At 40.8% G+C, this 13418-nt stretch overlaps 1 protein-coding gene across 1 annotated transcript in view; it reads left to right on the plus strand.

Moving 5' to 3' along the window:
* The first annotated feature begins 2268 nt into the window (after positions 1–2268).
* Positions 2269–13418, plus strand: part of NSRP1 (nuclear speckle splicing regulatory protein 1) — a 43503-nt gene continuing 32353 nt past the window's right edge. The window contains exons 1-2 of the mRNA XM_018565485.1: positions 2269–2293; positions 5369–5456. Coding sequence (XP_018420987.1) covers positions 2274–2293; positions 5369–5456 — 108 coding nt within the window. The 5' untranslated portion in view covers positions 2269–2273. The remainder of the gene's footprint in view (positions 2294–5368; positions 5457–13418) is intronic.

Below are 13418 nucleotides of genomic sequence, written 5' to 3' on the forward strand. Positions count from 1 at the left end.
CGATTCACATTATGTGAACTTACAGTAGTCCTGCCTATTGCAGCAATATGAGGTTCGTAAGGGGAGGTATCAGCCTCACAATTAATGAAGAAAAGTCCCCCTTGTGGTAATAAAGAAATGGTAAAAAGCCTGACTGATGAAACCCCTCAGGAGCGACTGCAGGAACTTTAAGCTGAATTTCAGTAAAACATGTTTTCTTACACAGCACTAGGCGTGTAACATACCTGTAATAACATGTATGCTATGTGTGGGGGGCTGCTGTATACTCTAAAAATCTTATGTTGGAGCACACTGGCTCCCAACGCATAGTTTTTGGCTTCCCGGTGCTGCAGGAGAGCTAGTTGGCCAAAGTTGTAAAGGGCTCAAATCACATGCGTTCCCCCTCCTCACTCCTTGTCCATTCACAAAGTCATGTATTTTTATCACAGAATACAAGACGTTTTGTGATTTGAGCACGAGAGGAGGTGATGGGTATGCACCATCATGCATTCACAGCTCCATTCACAAAGTTCTGTAACTGGGAAGAATACAAGTCCTGTCTGCCACTGCAGCAGAGGGAATCACAGTATTTACTTCCTCCAGTCCCATGACAGGTCTGTAACTCTGTGTGGACCTGTGGCTGGGAAGTTTGCAGGAGACCACATTGTACTCATCATGGTTGCAATGGTCTGCAGGCTTCAATGCAAAAATGTAATAAATGTATTTTTATTATTATAGGTATTTATATAGCGCCGACAGTTTTTATGCAGAGCTTTACATACTGTATATACACGTCAGTCATTCCAGGAGCTTACAATATCCCTATCTCACTAGGGCTGCAACAACTAATCGACATAATCGATTATAATCGATTATTGAAAAAGTTGTCAACTTTTTCAATAATCGATTAATCGGCTTCTGATTGGTCGGCCCTGTTCACGGCTCCACACACGCTGCGCGTCACACCTCCTCCCCAAAGTACTATTGCTGGGATTTGTTGTATTCTTCTATAGCTGGTGGTATTCTGCATTGTTCTGTATAATGTACTATTGCTGGGTTTTGTAGTCCTCTATAGCCGGAGCCATTCTGCATTCATTGCTGTATAATTTTACACTTTTCATTTCACTATATTGCACACCACACTTTTTTTTTTTTTTTTTTTACTTCCACCGCTCCAAGCTTGCTCCTGTGATGGACTGCAATCTCAATACAAACTAGTAGTCCCATCACCGGAGCCATTTTTAAAAATGTATTTTATTTTCTATCCGATTAACCGATTAATCGAACTTAATAATCGGCTAACTAATCGATTTTGAAAATAATCGTTAGCTGCAGCTCTATATCTCACATTCATTCATACATACAGGGCCCTGGTGGGCGTGCATTGAACTAAAGTAATGCATGCATGTTTTTCAGTGCCTGCCTAGAGGTGGATTAGGGTGCCAATTCCTGTCATTTCATGATCAATGAAACGTCAGTAGGCGTTTTTATGATGAAGATTTTGGTGTGCTGGTGAGTTACTCTCCAGTCAAATGAATGGCAGCGCAATGCACCAGTGCATCTAGCATGTGGTGCATTGTGCTGTGCTATAGCGTGTGGCAAATTTACAGAAAACGTGCCTCTAGCACAATGCTATGGTGTGAACCGATCCCTACTTTTGTAGGGTGACAAGCCTGCTCCTCCATAGAAACAGCACCGGGAGTATGCGCTGTCACGCAGGAAGTTTGGTTACTGTTAAGATAACCAGGTGAAAATAAAATAAAGCCTGGAAAAAAAATACTGGGTTTTTAATACGTTTTTATATACGTAGCTCTAAATTCAATACGCAAAATCTCATACTAGTATTTACCATGTTAATGTAACTCCAAGGTTGTTGTGTCTTTTTAAATCTGCAGCTTTCATTAAAAAAATACCTGGTGATCCTGCCTTGAAGGTCCTTGTTTAGGCACTTCCTGTTATGGGGTGACAACGCTCTGTCCCTGTCTCTCAGTTGTGCTCCTGTATTGTTACTCGGTCACATACTTCTCTGGTGAATACTATAAACAGCCGTTCTGATAGATATTGTGCAGGAATGGTCCGTTGTTGCCCCTTCCCTCAGCTTCCAATCCACTAACAATAACCCTGCCCTGGTATTCCCTCTTCCCACTTCTTTTCATCATTCCACTCGGGGATAGCTAGATTCCAGGATCCAGGTAACCAGATAATTCATATCTCTTGCCTGCAAACTTAACAAATGCAAACTTGTGTTTTTTTTCTTTTTCCCCCCTAGGATACATGCATAAGAAGTGATCAATATGGCTGCTCCAGGAAAACAGTAAGTAGTGATAAGAGTACAGTTCACGCTACACTTTTTAGTTTCTTGGAACTGAGTATTGTGTCATAGGGTATATTCTGTGTTCTATACCTGATGTTTTTTCCCTTAGGGCCTGTTCACATGATATCAGGTCCTGATCAGGTGCGGATCTGCAGACTGATGCAGTGCGTTTTAGCCACGTTTTTGCTGCGTTTTGGTCGCATTTGTGATGCGTTCCAGTTAAAAAAAAAAACTTTTTTTTTTTTGGGCTGGAGTGGTGCTTTTAGTATGTTAGTTGCAGTGCAGTGCGTTTTTGACGCGTTCTGGACGCGTTTGCGTTTCCTGACCGTACAAAATGTGACATGCAGTATTTTTCTGTCGTAACCTGAACGGACTGCGCACGTGAGAACTGGAGCTCATAAAACACATAGGGATACATTGGGATGCATTTTGAGTGCAGCAGCGTACGGATCCGGTCAGCACACAAAACGGACGTCGTGTGAACAGGCCCTAAAAGTAAACCTGTCATGAGATACACATGGAGGTTGCCATTGCTGACCTGCTTCTGAAAATCCCAGCTCTGCGGCTGTCATACTGACTGACTGGATTCAATACTTTTTCAGTCACTGACATGGAATGAGAATAACATTTTTTTGTTTTTGTTTTATGGGAAGAGTGGTGAACAGTTAGAACCACTGTCTGGTTTTTATTGCTGTCTGTGTACCTAGTGGTTCTCATGGAAGAAAGTAACGGGAGGTCCTTCCACTGGTAACAGCATTACAGACCTGACTAGCTGTAGTAGTTAGCCTGGATTGATCCTAAAAATGATTGTAAACAAAGTACTTTTTTCTTTACGCTGCATAAATATGCATTACAGTGTCTATGGCACAACTCATTGAGAGACTTTGCAGCTCTGGCAAGAGCCTTTGGGACATTTACCACCTCACAGTTTTTATGTCTACTATTTGCTCTTGTCTCTCTCTTCTACCTTGCTGGCAGTAGGAGTTTTATAGCAGACCTTTTCTCCCTAAACTATGAAGTATTACCATAATGCAGTACAGTATGCCCTTCCAAAAATGTCATAAAAGTCATTTGTCAAATCAAAACCTTTAGAGACACTTACATTCCCCCCCCCCTATTTCCTCATTTCTCTGATGTACCGGTGACATAGCCCTGGCCTCACTGGTGCCCCCTGTGTAGGACACGCCACCAGTGGCTTCCAGGAAAATCTCACCGGAGATTAAAGGATAACAAGGCGCACCAGATGTTGTATGGTGCATGCACTGTATGAGACCCGGAGCGGTTTGTTATCCTGCAATAACGAGCCAATGCAGATTTTGAATGGTGCATGTCCGGCACACCACCACTGAAGTTTAAAAATGGCGCTGCAGGATGTAGAGCCCAGATGTAAAGGACCTGTGGGAAAAGGGGGAATAAAAAAAAAAAAGATGCATGTTCCTATTTGTAAGTTTATTTGCTTGTATACATTTATGTAGTGTGGACAGTTTATTAAGGGAGGGGGGATGGGGTGCTTTAATGCCCCTTTCCTAGCAGACATGCACTTGATGTGGACAATACTTTGATCACAATCATTGTTTAGTTGTGCTGACTTTTGGCAGTTTGTTTAAAGCTGAACTCCAGGCACGCAGTTAAATACAGAGATGCATACATATAAGGAAACTGTTTTACCCCCAATGGATTTGTATTTCTGTCCATCCGTTCCTGAATTTTACACAACTCTGCCCCACAGCACAGGCTTGTTTTTTCCCTGCTGCAGTTAATAACATATACAGGTCTTGTCCACAGCCTGTGACTGCACAGTGAAAAGAGATGGAGCAGATTGGTGAACGGATGTCTCTGCCACTCTGTCTTCTCATATGTTTCTTGCACTGCAGCACAACTGTCTGACTCCTTGTGCTGTTTCTCCCCTGCCCCTCCTCTCCATCTGAGTTCTGCTGTAAAGGAGAATGCAAGAGTCTGATACCAAGCCACATGCAGGTACCTACCCTGCTACATTTAGGAAAATACATTTAATGATGTACAGTGGTACCTCGGTTCACGAACGCTTCTGTTCGCAAACAATTCGTTTTGCGAACAGGAATTTCTGCAAAATTTTGCTTCCAATCGCGAACTCCACAACCGCAGCCATCTTCCCTGCTGTGACACATAGTCATGGCTTCCTCTAGTCGAGATCGCGTTCTGATCACAGTTTGATTCGGTTCGCGACCAGAATTGTGGAACGAATTAAGTTTGTGAACCGAGGTTCCACTGTATTAAAAAATTCTCTTTTTTGGTCGTGTGTGTGTGTGTGTGTGTGTGTGTGTGTGTGTGTGTGTGTGTATATGTGTAATATAGATAGATATATGTATATATCTATCTCACTTAGTATATGGAATATGTTCTTTGAGCTGTCAAAGGAGAAGCTTAAAGCACTTGTGTTATCTGTGACACATTTTTTTTAGTGCTGAAGACAATGTTGTGACTTTTTTGTAAATAAATGATAACATTAATAATAAACTGAATCTATTCCCAGAAAATACTTTCTGTATACAGGGGTGTCTTAATATACATGACATTGATAAGCAGTTAAGTATACACCAGAGCCTTTACATTCACAATAGCTTCAGGAGAGCTCTGCATGATGGGAAGTCTAAAATTGGTTTTATGTTGAAGTGGATGTTACGAGTCAGATCTGAGACTCAAAGTGAATCTCCAAAGCTACCCCCACTAATATAATACTAAGTCCATTTTACCTAGGAATTCCTCATTCTGCACAGATTCATTGTATAGCCGGGTGGATGCCATTAACATGGCACTAGTGCACCTAGATAGCACTGAGGAATATAGGAAATTTCCTTTATGCTTCAGCGCCATGAAGGGGCGCTAGTGCCGCATGAACGGCATAGCTGGGCGGAGCTTTTATAAATGAACTCCTATTTCATATAGTTTTAGACTGGTAAGGATCCTGTTTTTCAGCATTTTTGTTTTCCAGGAACATGCCTTGAAAGTGGAAAAATTGATTGTGAAATGTGGTTTATTTATGTTCCAGTCTAAGACAATTGCCAAATATTTACATCTGTATCATCTGTGTAACAGGTATGGACTTATTTTTCCCAAGAAGCTGCAACAGAAAAATATTTTTGCTCCCAAACACTCAGCATTTGCTGAAGACTCTGATGATGAGGTAAGTGTTATTTATTTAGCAGCTGCCTATTTGTCTCATCTGTCTAAATCGCTGTATTTCATCCTTACTTACCCATCTCATGCATATTGCTGCCTATTGTGGAGCCTATTAAATGAAACGCCAGCCAAATGTTTAATTTTAGGGCAGAACTCCAGGAATCGGCTACATACACAACTGAAATGATTAGTTTTACCTTCCAGTGAGTTTGTAATCTTGATCTACTAGTCTTGTGACCCAGACACCTCTGTCAGACAGGACTATGTGTAGATTGTACCCTAGTGGGACAGGACAAAGTAACGTCGCACTGATGAGGTCTCCTCTCTTCTAAGCATTGCCTCACATAGCACTGTGCAAAGCAGTAGAGCTCATTTGCTCCGAATGCTTACCTTCCCTCTTTCAGCCTCGATGTTGTTGTCCATGGATCACAGGAAACTAATTTCAGAAAAGATCCAGGTACTTATGCTAGTAATATGTAAATATACATTTACAGGGTTATTCACAAAAGGGTGAAGAGTTTGGAGAGGGCAGGAGAAGTGAACAATCTAGGACAATATACCATGTTTTCCCGAAAATAAGACCTACCTAGCAAGCAGTAGATATATGCGCATTTCAGATTTTCGGCCGGGAGACGAGGAGAGATACAAGGTAAGTCTATGGACAGCGTGCACCCGCATGCAGACACCATGGGACAGGAAGTGCCAGCAAGGACAGAGGAGTCATCGCTGGATCAGAGAGCCGCAGCAGCGCTGGAGAGAAGGCTGAAATCAGCTGGAAAGAAGATCGGATTAAGAGACATCATTTAAGGTAAGTGCTGACACTAACATTGGGGGGAGGAAAACATTTGTGATGCTTTAATGTCGCTTTAACCACTTGAAGACCGCGGTGTTTCACCCCCTTCCTGGCCAGGCCATTTTTCAGTATTCAGGGCTGCGGTACTTTGGCTGACGTTTATTCCGTCATGCAGCGCTGTACTGAAATTAATTTTATACCATTTTTTGGGGACAGATAAAGCTTTCTTTTGGTGGTATTTAATCACCGCTGGGGTTTTTATTTTTTACTATATAACAAAAAAAGTACCCTAAATTTTGTAAAAAAAACATGTTTCCCTATAAAATGTTATGAAACATTTATTTTCACCCCAATTTTTTGGTACAATATAAAAGCCGGGGTCACGTCAGGTAAATAGACACTAAATATGTCAACCTTTAAAATTGCGCGCGCCCGCGAAATCGCAGAAAACGACCGCAACCAAAATTGGCCATAGGCGACACTTTAAACGTTTTTACCGCTCATCAGTTTAGTGTTATCAGTGATTGATGGCCATAAAATTATTGCTCTCACTCCGACGTTCGCGGCGATATGTAACATGTGCTGCATAATAGGCAAAATCGTCGTTTTCGTACATAGGCGCACCCGAAGCATGTTTGCATGTGGGGGTGCGGGGGACTTTAAAACATTTTTTATGTAATTTTTTTAAATTATTATTTGTGAATATTTTTTTTTTAGCTTCTTAATTTTTTTTAATGCTGTGATTTTTTTTTTTTTAACTTTTTTTAGACAACTTTATTGCTATAACATAAGAAATTATATACTATAACATTAAGAAATCCCCTATGTAATAGCCAGTTCACCAAACAGGTCCTCTTTATGGAGACATCAGGGGTCTCCAAGACCTCTGATGTCACCTAGGGACCCCCACAACTGCTGTCAGCATTGTAGCACTTAAGATCCAAGACTATCCATGCACTGCTGTCATATGCTACCTTTTAGGCCTTGTTCACACAAAATGCAGAGCAGATCCGGTTGTGCCGAGTTTTTTGCCGTGTTTTTGATGCATTCCGGGCCATTTTTGGTAAAAAAAATAAATCATTTTTTAGTTTAACACGGGCTGTCAGTGCGTTCCAGGCACTTGCATGCATTTTTGATGCGTTTGAATGCGTTCCAGAGCAGATAAAATAGGGCTTGCTGCAGTTTTTTCACCTGCTCTGGAACTGCACGCTGCGATGTGAACTAGAGCCCAAAATACCATTGGAATACATTGTTTTTCTTTTTGTTCTGCATCAACGACAATCCAGCAAGATAAGTGAGACTTCCCCTGCTGCTGCAGTAAGGAGTGAAAGAGCAGAGAGCCCAAGAAATGTATATTTAACCCCTTCGTGACTGACGACGTACAGTGTACGTCGCCAGCATCGGGATTCAACTTAAACATCAGTTTTGGGTGTAACTGACCCTTGACAAAGTGGTTTTAACATTGTAACATTCAATATTAGTCAAGTTTTCATTAAATTCTGCCTACATGAGTTCTAGATCAGTTAATCTGATATTAAGACATGTCGGCCCAAATGCCAGCATATAAAATCTGCTGTCAGTCTGCAGAAGCCTTTTCCATTTGATGTCAGTGTGCACTGCTAGCACAGCACTACATTTAAAGAAGTTCTAAAGTCCCAGCATATCCTCTCCTGTTATAACATCAGCATTGTAATAGGAATACATACTGGAGTTGTTTTTGATATTGCAATCAAAGCTTACATGAAAAAAAATCCCATTTATGTAGTGAGTGCCGCCTTCCGTCTGCCCATCACTTTCATCAACTTTCTGGATTCCCAGTGTGCTATGTCTCTTTCCCTGATGCTTGATGTGATGCAATTTCGATTTCTCAGTACTACATATCCCATCATGCATTGCTTTTAGCAAGCAATTATGTTACATTGTTCAGACATTGAGTTGTATTTCAGACGGCAGGCTCTGAGTGTTGTGACACAATGAATTGCATAGTTACAGGGCTGAGTGAAATTATGTCAGTGCATTGAGGAAGTACACTCACCGGCCACCTTATTAGGTACACCTGTTCATTTGCTTGGTAACACAAATTGCTTATCAGCCAATCACATGGCAGCAACTCAATGCATTTAGGCATCTAGACGTGGTGAAGACGACTTGCTGAAGTTCAAACCGAGCATCAGAATGGGGAAGAAAGGGTATTTAAGTGACTTTGAACGTGGCATGGTTGTTGGCGCCAGACGGGCTGGTCTGAGTATTTCAAAAACTGCTGATCTACTGGGTTTTCATATATAACCATCTCTCAGGTTTATAGAGAATGGTCTGAAAAAGACAACATTTCCAGTGAGCGCCAGTTGTGTTTATGAATATGCCTTGTTGATGTCGGAGGTCAGAGGAGAATGGGCAGACTGGTTCGAGATGATAGAAAGGCAACAGTAACTCAAATAACCTCTCGTTACATCCGAGGTATGCAGAATACCATCTTTGAACGGGCAACACATAGAACCTTGAATCAGATGGGCTACAGCAGCAGAAGACCACACCGGGTGCCACTCCTGTCAGCTAAGGACAGGAGACGGAGGCTACAATTCGCACAGGCTCACCAAAATTGGACAATAGAAGATTGGAAAAACGTTGCCTGGTCTAATGTCTTCATTTCAGCTGTGACATTCAGATGGAAGGGTCAGAATATGGCGTAAACAACATGAAAGCATGGATCCATGCCTGGGGGAGGGGGTACTTTATTGGCACACTTTGGGCCCCTTAGTACCAATTGAGCATCGTTTAAATGCCACGGCCTACCTGAGTATTGTTGCTGACAATGTCCACCCCTTTATGACTACAGTGTACCCATCTTCTGATTACTACTTCCAGCCGGATAATGCACAATGTCACAAAGCTCGCATCATGTCAAACTGATTTCTGGAACATGATAAAGAGTTCGCTGTACTCCAATGGCCTCCACAGTCATCAGATCTCAATCCACTAGAGCACCTTTTGGGATGTGGTAAAACGGGAGTTTCGCATCATGGATGTGCAGCAGACAAATCTGCAGCAGCTGCGTGATGCTATCATGTCAGTATGGACCAAAATCTCTGAGGAATGTTTCCAACACCTTGTTGAATCTATGCAATGAAGAATTAAGGCAGCTCTGAAGGCAAAAAGGGGTCCTACCCGATACTAGCAAGATGTACCTAATAAAGTGGCCGGTGAGTGTGTGTCATATGGGCATTTTCAATAAGTACGTTTACAAACTTCTGGATTGATATGATTATTAATAATGGGTTAGAAATGACAGAAATTCAATCTAGAAATAATTATTTTTTTTTTAATACCCTTTTAAGATGGAAAAGTGATTATAGTGTCTCCTAACATAAAGATGCATCCCAGGGATGTTAGATGTCAGAAGGAAGAAGAAAAAAAGAGCAGCAATAGCACTAGTGCAGAACAGACTTTCTGATTGGCTACGCTCTCGATTTTACCCTCCGTTTATTTATTTGAATACTAAAACAAATGTAGGGCTCTATTCTAAGTGAAATCTTATTAAAGAGCAATATGTACATTAGAGTTTGACTATATACTTTTACCATGCAGAAAATTTTACAATTTAACAGAAATTAGGTTTATAAGACATCTACACATGGTAATAATGTTTGTATTAGACTGACCTTGTTTTATACATTTTATTTTTTTTTAATATAAAAAATTAATGTAAAGATAATGGATTCATTTAAAAGCTTATTTCAGGGCAAAAAAACCATATACAGTACATCTCTGCACTAGTACTACTTTACTACAGCCACATTTTCCCTGTAAAGATCCTGCAAGTAATAGTTTGGGTGGAGTAAACGGTGTCAGCACTGCCCAGGTGTCTACACTACTCAATCCCACCACCCATCCTATTCTTCACAACATAGAGACTAAGCATTCTATTGTCCCTAGTAGGGTTCTTTAGACTCCTTGAGATAACGAAGTAGGTGTGTATGACACAGGACAGCTCTGAATTTCCGACGTGGTTAAAAAGATTTTTTTTCTTTCTTCTTTGCACGTATTATTTCATCATAAAGACAGAGATTACCAGCACTCAGCCAAAAGCATTCAATTATCTTGCTTATTTGTTGAAGAAACATGTCACAAGCGTCAATTAGCCAACGTTTTGGGGCCACGCAGGGTCCCATCTTCAAAGCGACATAGTGAGCCTCTGCACTTCCCATATACAGGTTCCCTTTAATGGTTTGGATGATTGGTTCTGACACACATGTGATCAATCTTTGGGCTGTATTTTAATTCAGCTCAGGGAATCTGGGAACTGTGTTGGATCAGAGGATTAGTCCTAGGAACCTGTATGTCTTTTCATGCTAATATTTTCTGGCAGTATGAGGAGTGATTGTAATCTGACATTTGCGGTCCCGTTTATTCCTCACTTTTAAAAGGAGGAGGTTTTAACGGAGGAGAGAAAAGGGCAATTTTTAAAGCCCCTGAGCTGTGAAGGATACGGCTTTGTCATAACAAAGTTGATGAATGATTTGGCCTTTTGAAGGCACTTGGAAGTTTCTTAAAACCACAGAGCCAAGAGGTAATGTTTGTATCAAGCAAAAACCCAACGTTTGACGTTCTTAGCACACATTGCCTAGGAACTTGATGTTACTGCAGTAAGCCTAGTTAATTGTTTTGTAGCTCTGACAGCATGTGTAGGGCTGTACATTTTCAGGAATGCCTGTTCTGAACATAGATGACGGCCAAGTATAATTACAAGAAATGAAAGAACTGGTCAAGAAGGACCCCAGATTGCATGTTAAAAAAAGCCTTCTAGCCTGCTTGCATTCTGTGGTTGACGGAAGACACGTCCCATCATTTTATACCCACCTAGAAATGAATGTGTCCAGTCTAACTAAACTGTACTTCAACCTAAATGATGGGCAGGGCTTAAAAATTTTTAGGGTGTCTCGCCAGTCAGTCAAAAATTTCACCAGTCAGCATGACCGGACTATAGCCTTACAATTTATGCTAACATTTTTTAGGGACACATACAGCTTTCTTTTGGAGGTAAAATGTTTTCCCTACGTTATGTTAAAAAACATACCAATATGCTTGGTAAAATATAAAAGACGGGGTCACGGCGGGTAAATAGACACCAAACATGTCAAGCCTTTAAACGACCACACCAAAAAATGGCCATAGGCGACACTTTAAACACTTTTACTGCTCATCAGTTTAGTGTCATCAGTGAGTAATGGCCGTAAAATATTGCTCTCACTGCGACGTTCGTGGCGATATGTGACATATGCGACACAATAGGTGCAATCGTCTTCTTCACACGTAGGCGCACCAGATGGAAGTTTGCGTAGGCAACTTAAAAAAAAAAAAATTCGTTTTTTTTTTTATGATGCTTTAATTTTTTTTATCACTATTTTTTTTTATTTTTTTACACTTAGCAATAAAGTTATCACATAGGGGGATAAGAATCCCCCTATGTGATATCCAATTCACATGACAGGTTTTCCCATGTTTGCCACAATTGAACTTCTAGTTTAAATCTGGAAAATGCATTCTAGGTATATCAAAGCAAAAGGTGTTCAATGTCTTTCTAAGGCAGCTTTAGCCAGAGTAGAAAAGCCTATTTCCTGCCAACAGCTGCAGAGTAACTCTCTGTATGGAAGCAGTGGTCTCTCTGCAAAGGATTACCGTGCCCCCTCTGCAGAGGACCACCATACCCCCTACTTGAGTTAGGTTTATAGCTCTGCAATTGGCCAAGCTCATGCTCTCAGCTGATTGGATAGCTCTTGCTTTGACTCAGCAGGGTGTCTGTGAGATCTCTTCAGAAAGACCACTGTTTTCACACAGAGCAAGAGACTCACTCTGCAGCAGACTGGCGGGGTTTAGGCATTTCTAGTCAGGCTGTGGCTGCTTTTTAAAGATAACGAACTGTAAGACTTTTTTTATTACACGTTTTGTTTTGATTCCCGTTGAAAACTTTTTAGCTGATTTAAAGTGAAAGTTGATGTGGGCTTTACATTTATTTACTGTTTAATTAAAGTTGATGAAAAGGATGATTTACAACCATTCTGCTTCTATCACCTTTTGTAGGGCAAATATGTATTTCAGGATGCACATCCACCTTGTATATATTTTGATTCTGACCTGCTTGATGCTGTTTACCCCTTTTTTATATCTGCTAATTAAGCTGTCCGAGTTTACCAATAGTAATGATGCTTGGCAACCTGTGTTCGGTAGTGTAAGGTGTTTGCATGCATGAGATCAAGCGCCAACTGCTAGATGTAGAACAAAATGCTATAGGACTGTCATACAGCAGAGGGCACTGTGACTTCTTTCAACCACTGATGAACAGAAATAAACCAGCATCTTCTTTTTTTCTCTTTTTCTTATGTTCCAAAACAATAGTAATAATAATCTGGGTAAATAATAAATGACAGACATTGGAATACACACAGTTTCAGAGCAATATTTACAGCAGGAAGGAGCTGCCATAGGAATGAAAGCTCTGCCTATATCTTTACCATCTGTTACGTTTTCCAAACACTTAAAAATTTGGTTATACATTCCTTCCAGTTGTTCATTATTCAAACAGGTTCTAGGGACAGTTTTCCTTGACAGCCGGCCATTTATAAAAACCAAAATAATTACTCATTTTCATTTTATTTTGAAAACATTAAGGGAAACCACATTAATGAAAACATTAGCTATTACATTTCCTCACAATACTGTCTTTAATAGTAATGAAAATGAACGCAAAAGTATGAACTATACCAAGGGTAGCCAAACTTTGGCTCTCCAGCTGTGTTTAAAACTACAAATTCCATAATGCCTCTGGAAGTCATGCCTGTCGATGGCAATGTCTTATAGGACTTGTAGTTCTATAACTGTTGGAGGGTCAGTCTATACTTTCATTTATGTGGGTGACAGTATAAAAATTAATGAAACTACAATCACTGATATAAAATGAACTAATCTCCGTATATGGTTTTAACCTGTAATCTAATATTCCTCTTTTTTTCCGCTAGGTAAATTACCCTGTTCATGTTTTATACAAGTTGAGTAAGATTTCAAGGTCATACATATGTCGGAAAGTGAAGCGAGGGCCGATGGCCGGTTATTTTGAGCCCACAGGCAGGGTCGCCAATAGGGGGGGGGGGGGGGTTGAGACGGCCCCCCCCTTTTGGG

This window comes from Nanorana parkeri, unplaced genomic scaffold (genome assembly GCF_000935625.1).
Source record: "Nanorana parkeri isolate BGI_ZX_2015 unplaced genomic scaffold, ASM93562v1 scaffold851, whole genome shotgun sequence".
Classification (NCBI taxonomy): Eukaryota; Metazoa; Chordata; class Amphibia; order Anura; family Dicroglossidae; genus Nanorana; species Nanorana parkeri.